General features: G+C 45.3%; 1 protein-coding gene across 2 annotated transcripts in view; it reads right to left on the reverse strand.

Annotated features, from left to right (window-relative positions):
• ARID1B (AT-rich interaction domain 1B) overlaps window positions 1-13,381 on the reverse strand; it is a 322,235-nt gene that overhangs the window by 44,068 nt on the left and 264,786 nt on the right. For both annotated transcript variants that reach the window (XM_049765312.1, XM_049765313.1), the window contains one exon: window positions 7,260-7,349. In XM_049765312.1, coding sequence (XP_049621269.1) covers window positions 7,260-7,349 — 90 coding nt within the window. The remainder of the gene's footprint in view (window positions 1-7,259; window positions 7,350-13,381) is intronic.

A 13,381-nucleotide genomic window follows, 5' to 3' on the forward strand; every position in this document is an offset into this window, starting at 1 on the left:
CTACCTCTGCTTCTCTGAGTGCAGGTAGATACATGTATGTGCCAGATGCCCACACATACCCACTGGGGCAGGACAGATGAAATCAGGACAGATGTACGGTCCAAAGCACATCTCAACTCAGGCTACCTAGTCTAGACTCAGTGTCCACATCCTCCTCTTGCCCCATTGGGGGAAAGCTCTAGAAGTTAGAGATGCCTTTGGGACAACTGGAGCAGGGAGGGAGACATAGCTGAGGTCAGAATAAGTTAGGGAAAGAAGGAGGTGGGGGGGGGGGGAGAGGGGAATGAAGAGAGAGATATCATAAAAGTAAGTAGGATTCCTCCTTATTATCCTATTTCATCTACTTGTTAAAGATAAGCCTTGGGAAATTGAGCCCGATTGGCAGCTCCCAGATAAAAATCATCACAGAAAATGTTTGCTTTCTCAAATTGAAAAACAAACAGAAAATCAGAGCCTTAAAATTACTATAAATGATTGCCTCTGAAGATGTTACAGAGAATATTTATCTAAGGTTTATGGCGAATTCTCGAGTTTCTGACTGAGTCCTAGCTAATGAAAAAAATTGGCTTCCACTCCATACAGATTGTGAGAGCTAGTCCGCTCTTCGGAGACAGGCTGCTCCCTTCTTTATTAGTCCAGGAGATTCGTGACTCCTTCAATTCCCACTAGATTTTACTTCTACCAGTATATGTATAGGTTAAAGGCTAGAACATTTAGTAACGGAGTCAACGTTGCACATTCTTCTGTTATTACTGCCCCTGTTTGAGTGAGTGCGAACAATTTGATCTTTTTGTTTTTGGTTTGGGGTCACACCTTGGTGCTCAGGACTTCTGGCTCTGTGTTCAGAGATCACTCCTGGTAGAGTCTGGTAGAGCCGATCTGTACTGTACTTGGGGCTCAGACCAGGGTCAGTCATAAGTACGAAAAGCATTTTACCCACTGAACTATCTCTCTGGCCCCTCTATTTCACTAGGGATCTAGCACTAGATGAGCGTTTGTTTAAAAATGAGTCGTTTGCTTGGGTTGGACAACCTAGTATGCCTGGAGCCTAGAGCTGGTCTTATGCTGGAGAACTTTAGGGGTAAGGTCTCCTTGTATTTAGGCCAAGGCTTTTCCTTTCCATGTCCCCTATATTTTGCTGGGCCTATGCAAATAATTGCCACTCTAACACCATGTTTGCTGTGCTCCTTTGACTCATCCTTAATGAAATAATGTATTATGATCAACTGTGTCAACAATAATACAGCCTTTAATGTTAAAGGAGTTACATAAATTTTGTGGCTTTAGATTGCTTTGTGTACTGCTAAGAAATGTTATAATGTACTACAATCTGGGGACTTGAGGGACAAAGTAATTGTGCATGTGTTTTATTTTACTTAATTTTTTTTTTTTTGGCTGAAAATTCAAAATTAAGGTGTCAGCAAGGGGATTTCTTTAGAGAATTCTGTTTATGGGTGATTGCCTTCCCACTGTAACTTCACCTTGTCCTTTCTTTGCATCTTTGAAAAAAAGAAAAAAGAAAAAAATTAGTCGTTTGGCTGTTTAACACAATTAAGCTCAATTTATCAGCCACACATACAAGTCTCTTTTAAATGTGTCCCCTATCTGTCCCAGACCACCTGGCTCTGTGGTCATCCAGTGACCACAGACACAAAGAGGCAACAGTGTTCATGAGCACCATTGAGACTCCAGGGCATCTCTGATTTGTGCCAATGACTAACTGGGCACTCCTGCTTGTGTCTCATACATGACTGAGTTGAGATGGAAGAAACCTGACCAGGGCACAGACATCCTAGGCAGAGTCTTAATGTGCCCCAGGACAGGCACGATGCTGCTTCCTCCACAGCTGCTGCATTTATGGGAGGTGTGGGGGTGGGCGAGGGTGGGGAAGAAATGCAACTGGGGGGGTTGCTGAGTAATTTTTTTTTTTTCCTGAGAAGGGCAGATTGGACCCAGGCTGACTGAAAGGTTGTAAAGTGTCCATAGATGTCCAAGAGAAAATGGCAGTAATGGTCACCTGTGTGAGGTGAACAAGGCTGGGTGGGAGGGACCCTACAACTCTTCAGCTGCAAAACCCAGAGGAGGCCTGGGTAGGCAATGCCTCCCTTGGCTGCTCCCTCAGAAGCTCTGTGCCCAGTGCTAGCCTGCAGCCACTGAGACCTCAGGGATGATTAAAGACAGGCAGGGGGCCCCCATGTCGAAGAGGCAAGGGTTGTTCAAAGTTGAGGAGGCTTTAGGGGACTCCCCTGGAGGTTAGGGGGCAGGAGGAGTGAGGAGTGAGGCCAGGGTTGGCCAAGGGAGGGGAAAGCAGTCTGATCTCGGGCTAGATTGTAGGAAGGGCTGAGCCTGCTATAGGCAAGAGGGGCTGAGGAAAGGGGCACAGTATGAGGGTTAGCCAGAGGCCTGAGGCTGCAGTGTTTCTACCTGGGGAAGCCAGAGGCTCTTTGGAGCCCCCCAGGGCCCATGGTCATGGGCAGGGGGATATCCCAGTACATTTGCGAGGCTCCCTAGGACCCCCAGGCTCTATCCTGTCCTCAAAAGTGCGCCTGATAGAGCTGTGAGACACAGCATCTTGTCTGAAAAGATCTTTCTCTCCCTTGACATGCAACTGTGCAAGAAAGGTTTTGCCTAAAGCAGCTGGAAATCAGCTGAGGAATCCTCCTCAGACTCTGAGAAGAAACTAAAACTCAGCAGCACTGTAGAGCGTGGAGCTGAAATGATAACAAGAATAAAATTCAAAAAATAAGCCTAAGGAAGATTCTGCTAAAACCATGAAAACACTTTTAAGTTAGGAGTTCCGGACTCTGGATAGACAGGAATCCTGTTTCAGCTGTGCGTGAGAACACTGAAATGCCTGACTCCACCTCAGTCGCCCTGTCTTCCTGGAAAATGTCACAAATTTATCCTGAGCAAGGGGAGTTGCTCACGACCCTCTTGTTGGGCAGAAAGACTCCAGAAAGGAGAGGCTGGGCGAGATGCCGGGACTTTTCCTCCCAGCCTGAAACTGGCTTCTGGGCTCTGAGCCTGTGATGTAGACAAGGACCATTCTCAAGGGGTGCCACGTGGACCCCAGCTGTGTGATGGGCAGCAATGCAAGTGAAAAAGGTCCTAGTGTAGCAGCGAGAATGGGGGAGGGGTCACTACGGGATTCTGTTAGGCAGCTCCTGGGCCTCCCTTCCCTGCTTCTTCTGCACAGGCACTGCTACTGGCCCAATCCAGCTCTTTGGAACCCTTTGTCTGGAAGGGCAAGTGCTCAGTGCTCTGCCTCCAGTCCAGCCTGGGGATGAATTCAAATCTCATGACCTTCAGTCTAATGACCCTAATATGATGGGAATCAGGCAAAGGCAGGCACGGATTGGGTTAAAGAACCTAACTGGATTTGGGGGATGCTAGTTCAAACCTTCAGCATGAATATTTAACTTGGCACCACTGTGAAAATTAAAAGGGCATTCAAATAAAAGGTTTAGCTTTTTTTTTTTTTTTATAAATTTAATTCTGACCTCACTAACATCTGTCCAAATAAATAAGCCTCCTTAAAACACTGGCACCTAATTGCTAATCCAATAAACTAGGAGGGCATTTGCTTCTTTCATTAAGCACACACTACTTTGCAGGGGTTAAAAATGCAATCATTTTCATGTTAATAATCATTATATTCACTTATCTACTCCGATGACTATTCTGTATTCCCTCCAAGCCCTTTCAAAAAAAAAAAAGACAACACAATAGAGTAAGCTCTCTCCCCTCCCTTTGCTCTTTCGAACTTAAGATTGAATTGTGCTAAGAAATAAGGACAGATGGACACTTGTTAGCTGTGGTTATTGTGAAACCTCTTAGGAATTTTAGTGTGATCTTAACCATCCCTCCAGTGCCTTAGGGGGCAGAACTTGCATTACCTGCCTTGCTTGGAAAAGGGATTTAATAGGAATTCTCTAGACCATGCAGGACCTAACTCTTACGGAGAAAGGTCTCGTTTCAAATTCACCCCCCCCCCCCGCAACCCCTTCAGTAAATATCTTTTTTTGGGGGGGGGTTTGGGTTTTTGGGTCACACCCGGCAGTGCTCAGGGACTACTCCTGGCTCTACACTCAAAAATCACTCCTGGCAGGCTTGGGGGATCACATGGGATGCCGGGATTCGAATCACTGTCTTTTGCATGCAAGGCAAATGCCCTCCTTCATGCTATCTCTCCGGCCCCTTCAGTAAATATCTTTTAGAGCATTTTAGAACAACTCTAAAATTGTTCTATCCAAAAAAGAAATTGTTTTATCCATAACCCTTTTATTTGCCAAAGAAATAATGAAACCTTGGGCTAGCAATGGTCCTCAAACTACGGCCCGCAGGCCACATATTGTATTTATTCCCATTTTGTTTCTTCACTTCTTTTTTTTTTTTTTTTTGGTTTTTGGGCCACACCCGTTTGACGCTCAGGGGTTACTCCTGGTTATGTGCTCAGAAATCGCCCCTGGCTTGGGGGGACCATATGGGACGCCGGGGGTCGAACCGCGGTCCTTCCTTGGCTAGCGCTTGCAAGGCAGACACCTTACCTCCAGCGCCACCTACCCGGCCCCGTTTCTTCACTTCTAAATAAGATAAATGCAGTGTGCATAGAAATTTGTTCATAATTTTTGTTTTTACTATAATCTGGCCCTCCAACAGTCTGAAGGACAGTGAACTGGCCCCCTGTTTAAAAAGTTTGAGGACCCCTGGGCTAGAGTGATAGCACAATGGCAGGGCATTTTCTTGCATGCAGCTGACCTAGAATGGACCTGGGTTTGATCCCTGCCATCCCATCCCATATGGTCCCCCAAGCCTGCTAATAACAATTTCTGAATGCAGAGCCAGGAGTAACCACTGAGCATCACAGGGTGTGGCCCAACGTCCCCCCTCCCCCAAATAATCCCAAAGAAATGATGAAAGCCGGGAGAGCAGTCACAAACACCGTGGATTGGTGGGGTGGTTGATTTGGAGCCTGGTTTGGGTCACTACACAGCCAATGAGTCTATACTGGCACCTCCCAGAACCACTCAGTTTCCAGTTCAGTTCAGGGAGTGAGGTGAATTTGGAATAAATCATTATAATTTTAATTATAGTTTTAATTTTAATTATAATAAATAATAATAATAATTATTATTATTTGGAATAAAGGACCTTTAAGACAATTTTTCTGTGAAGCATTTTCAGTAATAAAGAAGATGGAAGTCACTGAAGGTATCGTCTCCCTTGGGTCAGGGGGGCACCACCCGACAGGTGCCTTGACCCATATCTGCAACCTGCAAGCATGTTCTTAACTTGTCTGTCAAGGTTAATGATTTCCGAGAGGGGACACTTCTTTGTTTTGTTTTGGAGCCACATCTAGCAGTGCTGGGGATGGAATCTGGGCCTCTAGCATGCAGATATTATCTCAGCCCATTGAGCTCTGTCCAGCACTGAAGAACACATATTACAAGACGTCAATTCACCAGCCTTCCTGAGATCATCGGAAGGGGAAGAATATACCAAATTGTAAAGGTATAAAGTTAGATTACTTTTAAGAGAGCAACAGTGCTATATTTTATTGGTATATGAAATATAAGGCTACTATATTATTATTATTATTATTTACTATTTATTTCCAGGCCTACCTAATAGTTCTCTGGGGCTGTCCCTGGCTCTGTGCTCAGGGATCACTCATGGTATTCTCATGGAATGTAAGGAAAAGAACCTTGTGCAAGGCAAGCCAGTCCCATCACTCCAGTGCCTCTATCTTACATTTTCTCTAGCAAGGGTTTCCAAGTTTGTCTCTACAGACAGAGGGGCGGATACTAAACATTGGCAACACAGAGCAAGCAAATGTTCCTGTGATTTTATCAGAGCCTTAAAATATGAGGGTACTGGTGTCAGTGAAAATGACCAACTCAGAGTCTTAAGGTGCTAACATTTCTACCCTGATTTTAAGAAATAGCAAAATGTATCAAGCTAAAGTCCTTTCTTTTCTTTTCTTTTTTTTAATATATAAAATCTTTATTTAAGCACCATAATTACAAGCATGACTTTTTCTACCTAATGTGAGAGGAAGACAAGGTGGTGGATGTCATGGCAAAGCCATCCCTCTGTCCCTTTAAAACCTAACTTTCCCTTCTCAGTGAAGGTCCTGAGCATGAACTCAGATTTCGATCTACAAAACATCAACGTCAACCAGATTTGGTGGATTTATGACACGGGGCCCCAGGACATGTGCTGGGGAACTGGAGGGAGATCCACTATCAAGCCTGGAAAGGCGTTCATGTCTGTGGCAAGGTCACAGCAGTGACATTTGTATGTCATCAACTACTCTCAGGCCTTGATTTTTCCACATCTCCAAATTCTGTAGAAATAATCCAGTTGGATGGTGTGGAGGAAAGCTCTGGGGGGATCAGGGAGGCTTCTCTAGTTCCATCTTGGTCATAAAGTCTATAGTTGCAGCACTCTAACCCACAAGTCACCCCTTGGCCCTCAAGGCTGGAAAATATGCTGAGAGGGACAAAGATTATGGGGCGAGGGGCTGTGGGTAGGATATTCTTAGCTGACAGAGGGGGCCCTGCAGGGCAGGCCAGAGATGCACCCCCACCCCATACTCCCCAACCCAGCAACATAAGGGGGGTGGACAGCCCCTGGCTAGGAAAGCAGTGTTGGTTCAGACCTGGGGGTGCCACCCACAAATCTGTGTAGTGTTTCTTGGTTTTAGGGGGTCCATAAGGGATGTCAGAGATCAAATCCAAGTCATTTGTGTGCGAAGCAAGCACCTTTGACCACTGTGTTATCGTTCCAGCCTAGCCTTTATTTTTCTGTGAAACCAGGCAGCAAACTAGAGTCATAGACAGGGTTTGCCTCAAGCACTGCATAGGCCTGGCTGCTGTTTTGGGTCATGATCTGCCTTTCGGCCAAACTCTAGCTGATCTACACGAGACAGCCATCCTTTCCCCATTTCTTGTTACATTGCATCAGTTTCTTACTGCTAAGGAAACATAACTCCCCCCCCCCACACTCTTTGTTTTTTGAGTCCCACCTGGTGATTCTCAGGGATTACTCCTGGCAGGCTTCAGGGGCTTGAGGGACCCTATGGAGGGACACTATGGGAATCAAAACCAGGTTGGGCATGTACAAGGCAAATGCCCACCTCACTGTGCTATCACTCCAGCCCCTAAAACACCCTTAAAATATATGGTGTCAGGAGAAGCACAGATGAGCAAATTCCTCAATAGGGCAGATGCAGGCAAGACAGGGGCAGGAGAACTGACCTCGTTCCTGTGGCATTGGAGACTGGCTCAAGGCAGGATGGGAACTGGATTCTGACTGGCTCCCAGGAGGCTGTGGAGGCATCTGAGAGCCTGTAAAATACAAGAAGAGGGGAGAGGAGACCCAAATGCATTATTATTGCAGTTGTGCATGACCCACCCTGACCTACATGCATGCATCCTGATGACCGCCAGGGGCACAAGCCTTGGAGCAAAGACAACACTCAGATTCAGATAGAGTATTTTGGGAGGGGAGAGAGTGCCCAGCATGTGCAGGGCATGGGTCTGGTGTCTGGCACTAAACAGGAACTGAGGATCAACAGTTCAGTCTACAAACTATAGCCAGGCACTGAGACTGTTTAGAAAGTGTCTCATAACACACAGACCCACATACTGAACACACACACATACATACACACACACTGTTGTTGTGTGATATTGGATCCCTGAAAAGGTTCAACAAAGAGATAGGCATCAACTTTGCTTTTGCGCCACATTTAATGGTGCTCAGTCTGTGCTCCTGGTCTATGCTCAGAAATCACTCCTAGCAGGCTCAGGGATGCTGGAGCTCAAACCTGGGTCAGCTGTGTACAAGACAACTGCCCTCTCGGCTGTGCTATCATGCTATTGCTTTGGCTCCAGACATCAATTTCTTAACCAATGACCCGCCGAAAAGTCTAATTTCTAGCTGAATGAGATCTCAAGTCCATGAACAAATGCATTTGAAATTGGAATCTCCTGGCACACACAACCTCGCTACATGTAGCAGAATCCAAGCCTGGCAAACTCAACTTACCCTTCCATCTCCCATGTCTCAAAGTGGGCAACAGCATGCAGTGACCAATACGGTTTGAGTAGCAACGGTAATTCAACCCAGAAATAGAGCCCACGTCTCAAATACATCTTTATACTCAGAGATCTCGCACAAGCTAACAAGACCGCCATGCACAAACACACGCCACATTCCTGCAAATGCGGCTTCATTAAAGCAGGACACAGCCCGCAGCCCTTCATCTTTATTGCTAAGAAAGCAACAGCATCTACTTAGCATCTGTTTGATTTCCATTTATTCAGTGTTTGCCCAGTTTGCCTTTTCAAACTACACTGTAAGCTCCCTGAGACAGGAATCACATCTTTTACTCTTTTAATCCCCATATTAGCATAACAAATATTGAATGAATCTGTTATGGCATGGCCCTTCATCTGAGAATAAGTATTAAAGGAAAAGACACTTAGTCCATGACGGACAGAGATGACGGATCATGTAAAGGCCAGGAGAGACAAGGGTGGAATTTAGAAGAAATCATCAGAGGTACTTGGCGATCTCCACTCCTTTGTAGGGAAATTGCCCAGAGATTTCCATGCATTTTTCGAGTTTAAAATGTTAAAAGTTCAGGGGCCGGAGAGCAGCACAGCGGTAGGGCGTTTGCCTTACAAGCGGCAGACCCAGGACCAACAGTGGTTCAAATCCTGGCATTCAATATGGTCCCCCGTGCCTGTCAGGAGCGGTTTCTGAGAGCAGAGCCAGGAGTAAGCCCTGAGTGCTGCTGAGGGTGGCCCCAAAACAAAAGTAAAACAAAACAAATCAAAATGTTAAAGTTCAAAAAAGAAGGCAGCAGAGATTCAACAGGATCCTCAAGGCCCTGTGGTTGTATAATGTGAGGAACATCTTGCTCTTTGTTTTTCTTTTTGGGACACACCTGGTGGTGCTCAGATGTTACTCCTGGCTCTGTACTTCGAAATTATTTCTGGCAGGCTCAGGGACCCCATGGGATGCCGAGGATCAAAACCAGGTTGGGTGTGTGCAAGACAAACCTGCTGTGTGATAGCTCTGGCCCTGGAACACCCTGTACTTGTCCTTTAAACTCCCTCTGTTGACATATGCAGTGAAGAATAATCAGAAGACTCAGACATGCCTGGTGCATGCGCCACCCACACAGCCACAGGTCGGCCCTGAAAACTTGGACCAGATCAAGCACACACAGAGTTCAGGGTCACCAAGTGCCATGGACTCTCACAGCAGCCAGAGAGAAGAAGAGACACCACCACTCAGACACTAGGGAGAGATGGCCAGTCCAACATTATGTAGACACTGGACAGCTGGGATGGGGTAAGGCCCTTGCTTTGCATATGGTCAGTTTGGGTTCAATCTCTAGTACCCCTGAGTGTCACTGCTCATGAGCTTCACTGGGTGTGTACAGAAACACCCCCACTCAAAAGATATATTCACATCTAAAAATGTTTTTGGTCTTCACCCAGCAATGCTCCTGGAATCTGTGCTCAGAATCACTCCTGGCAATGCTCACGGACTATATGGGATGTTGGGAATAGAACTTGGGTCAACTGTGTGCAAGGCAAGTGCCTTACCCCCATGTGATCACTCCAGTCCATGTCTGAAAAAATTACAGATGTTTGGGGCCGGAGAGATAGCTCAGCAGTAGGGACACCTTGAATGTGGCCAACCCAGAATGGACCTGGGTTCAATTCCCAGCATCCCATATGGTCTTCCGAGCCTACCAGGGTGATTTCTGAGCATAGAGCCAGGAGTAATCCCTGAGCGCCACTGGGCGTGGCCCCCCCAATCCAGAATTTTTTTTTTTTAATTTATTTTGAGTTTCAGCTTCTTGCTTCAAGAAAAGGAGATTGAGGCTAAGAATGCACATATCTTGGATCAGATCCCCGGCACAAAGGGCAGGGGCAGGAGGAGGATTTCTCCACTCATTGGGCTCACCGCCTCTCCCCCCAGACTCAAAAATGCTGCCTAGTGAAGGGCAAGGGGACCCTCAGTGGGCTTAGATGGGTGGGGAGATAGCCCTGCAAACAACTCAACTGGCTCAAGCAGACATATATGTGCACTCACACACATTTGCTCCCACACAAATACATGAACTTTATAAGGCACACATGCTCCTCCATGTGCCTCCATATATAATGTGTCCCACATACATCTGTGTCCTTCACACTTGTGCCCTATATATGTGTCCCCCCACATATATGGTCACATTAACACATATTTCTGCACACACACGTACTTCACACTTCCATACATATACTTCACTTCCATACATGTACTCCACACAGTACATGCTTCTACATACATGCCTCTACAGCACGTGCCCCACATATACATATTCCTCCACACATAAATACTTCTTATATGCACACTTCCACACACCTGCTTCCATATGCTTCTACACACATGCTTCCATAGCATGAGTCCCCACATATACATTCTTCCACACATAAATACTTCATATGCACACTTCCACACACATGCTTCCATATGCACACAACACACATGCTTCCACACACATCTATTTCATGCATGCACATACATGTGCACCCATATAGGTGTAAATGTGCTTCCACAAAGATGTGCTTATACACACATGTACTTCATACATGAACACTTTCACATATGCATGTGTACCTCACATACTGCTCCCATATAACAAGAATGCTTCCAGATATGAATGTCATACATGCAGACATGCTTCCACAATGTGCAATTCTCCTACACATATATGTATACTTCCACATTCAAAAGTGTGCTTCCATACAGAACTATGTGCTTTGTGCAAACCCATGTGCCTCCACACATACCCCTGTGTTCTTATACATATACGTGATTAAACACATATACACATTCTGCCACGCACTCATGTATGCTTACCCACACTTAGTGTTTCAGGGGTCACCAACTTGGCTTTAGAAACCCAGAAGGCTCTCCTGCCCACTCAGGGTCATGGGCTTCTTAGGAACTGGCCTACCCAAGAGCCCCTTCAGAACCTGACCGCGCTCTGCAGCCAGTTGTCGGTGGGGACTCTGCTATAATCATTCTGTATGAACTCAGAACCCTGTCCATATGCTCTGTATGCTCCAGGTACTGTCTCATGTTCAGTACTTCAAATGGAAGGGGAAAAAAACGGTAAGAAACCCATCTCTTTAATTCATAAAGTACTGTCACATCCAATAGAGCAAGTCAAAGTCAGAGATTTCTTTAAAGCTCTTGCTCAATCTCTCCTTTAATGCCACAAACAAGAGTCTTTGCATGGCAAAGAGAAGTTGGCCCAAACTATTTCAAATTCTCTGCATTCTCCCATCAGTTGTGTCGGAAGTAAATAAGAGGTAACTTTACTCAAATGAGCACAGGGATGGGCAGGGTCAGAGCAGGTGGTGCATCATAAAGGAGTTTAAGAAAAAGGATTCTGGGGCCGGGAAGGTGGCGCTAGAGGTAAGGTGTCTGCCTTGCAAGCGCTAGTGTAGGACGGACTACGGTTCGATCCCCCGGCGTCCCATATGGTCCCCCCAAGCCAGAGGCGATTTCTGAGCGCATAGCCAGGAGTAACCCCTGAGCGTCAAACGGTGTGGCCCAAAAACCAAAAAAAAAAAAAAAAAAAAAGGATTCAGTCAGCTCAGTTGTGTTCATGGTCACAGAGTATTTATAAACCAAGCAGACTGAGTCAACACCATCAAAGCCATGGGTTGCCTGGACATAAGTTCTAAGTGAAACCTTTCCAAGAGTGCAAAGAATCTGACAGGAGAATGCTAGGGTGCTGGGGAGAAGAGCAGAGAGGTTAGGGCACATGTGTTGGACCTGGAAGGCTCCCAACACCATGGGAGCTCAAGCAATTACCAGCCAGCTAGGCCACAGCATTGAATGACTGGCCAGGTTGCCGAAACATCGTCAAGATTCCCTTCTTGGGAATCTTCTTGGGTAGCCAAACAAGAATCATTGAAAGGCTGCAACATTGAAAGGGAACTTTCAAGAAAGGCCTGTATTTGCCAGTGTCAAGCTGATGTTTCCACAATGGGAAGATAGTATGACTAGAGAAAACTATGCTATGAGTTACGATCCAATCCACTATTTTATACCTACATACTCATTCTTCAAAATGTATCTCTATTTTTCTTCCCAAACCATTTATTCTGAACATGCATCTTTGGCTCAGTGATCAGAAAAACCAACGTTGTCACTAAGTTTCCTTTGTGTTTGGTGTTATTCTGAACGTTGGAGCCTATTTTATTGGTGTATTAATTCTTGTGCTAGCAAAACATTCTCCCCCCCAGTGATAAAGGTTTTTAATGATTAATGGCTGAGTTATTATGCTGATAGCACATTTGATGTCTCATACATGTAGTCTTCCATCTCCTCCACAGGCTTTGTGCATTCTCTTTTCTAAGTGTCATCTATCATGTTATTTTTGTTTTGTTTTGTTTTCCCTATGTGAGTTCTGGTACTAAGATGTTAGTTTATAATAGCTTTTTTTTTTTTTTGAGGGGGCATACCTGGCAGTTCTCAGGGGTTATTCCTGGCTCTACACTCAGAAATCGCTCCTGGCAGGCTTGGGGGACCATATGGGATGCCGGGATTCGAACCACTGTCCTTCTGCATGCAAGGCAAACACCCTACCTTCATGCTATCTCTCCAGCCCTATACATAATATTTTTTTTATGAAGATCACAATACTATAAATCAAGTTCTATTCATACACATATGTCCTTCATATGTTCAGGGTCCTTTTTAGTTTTTGGACCATACCTGGCAGTACTCAGGGCTTATTTCTGGCTGTACACTCAGAGGTGATTCTTAGAAGGACTCATGGGGCCATCTCAGGTACTGAGGATCAAAATCTGGGTCAGCGAAATGCAAGGTAAAAGCCTATATGCTTGTACTATGGTTTTGACAGCATTTGTAAAAGCTGTATTTCCCTTTGGGTATATAGAAATTTTTGCAGGTTTTATTTATTTCTAAGCAGCTAATCTGCTTCTATCACAACTCCATCACAACTGCCTATACTCAGAACAAATACATATTACAGTAAGACCATTTTTCAGTTATATTTTTTGTGCCACATCCCACAGTGCTCAGGGATGACCACAGGGTGCCAGGAGTCAGACAAGGGCTTGCAGAGGCAAAACACTTGGTCTTCCAAGGTTCTTGTCTAGGTTTTTGCGTTATTTTTTGTGTGTATTAAATCTGTATCTGGCAGTTGCCAGAAGTTCTCTTTTATGGCTTGAGTTAATTTATTGTTGATTTTCTGGACAGTTTTAGCTTACTATGGTATAACTGTAGAGGCAGTTTTATTCTGTGTCCCTTCATATGCCTTGGAATAGTCTGTCTT

The sequence above is a fragment of the Suncus etruscus genome, chromosome 18 (assembly GCF_024139225.1).
Source record: "Suncus etruscus isolate mSunEtr1 chromosome 18, mSunEtr1.pri.cur, whole genome shotgun sequence".
NCBI classification, from domain to species: domain Eukaryota; kingdom Metazoa; phylum Chordata; class Mammalia; order Eulipotyphla; family Soricidae; genus Suncus; species Suncus etruscus.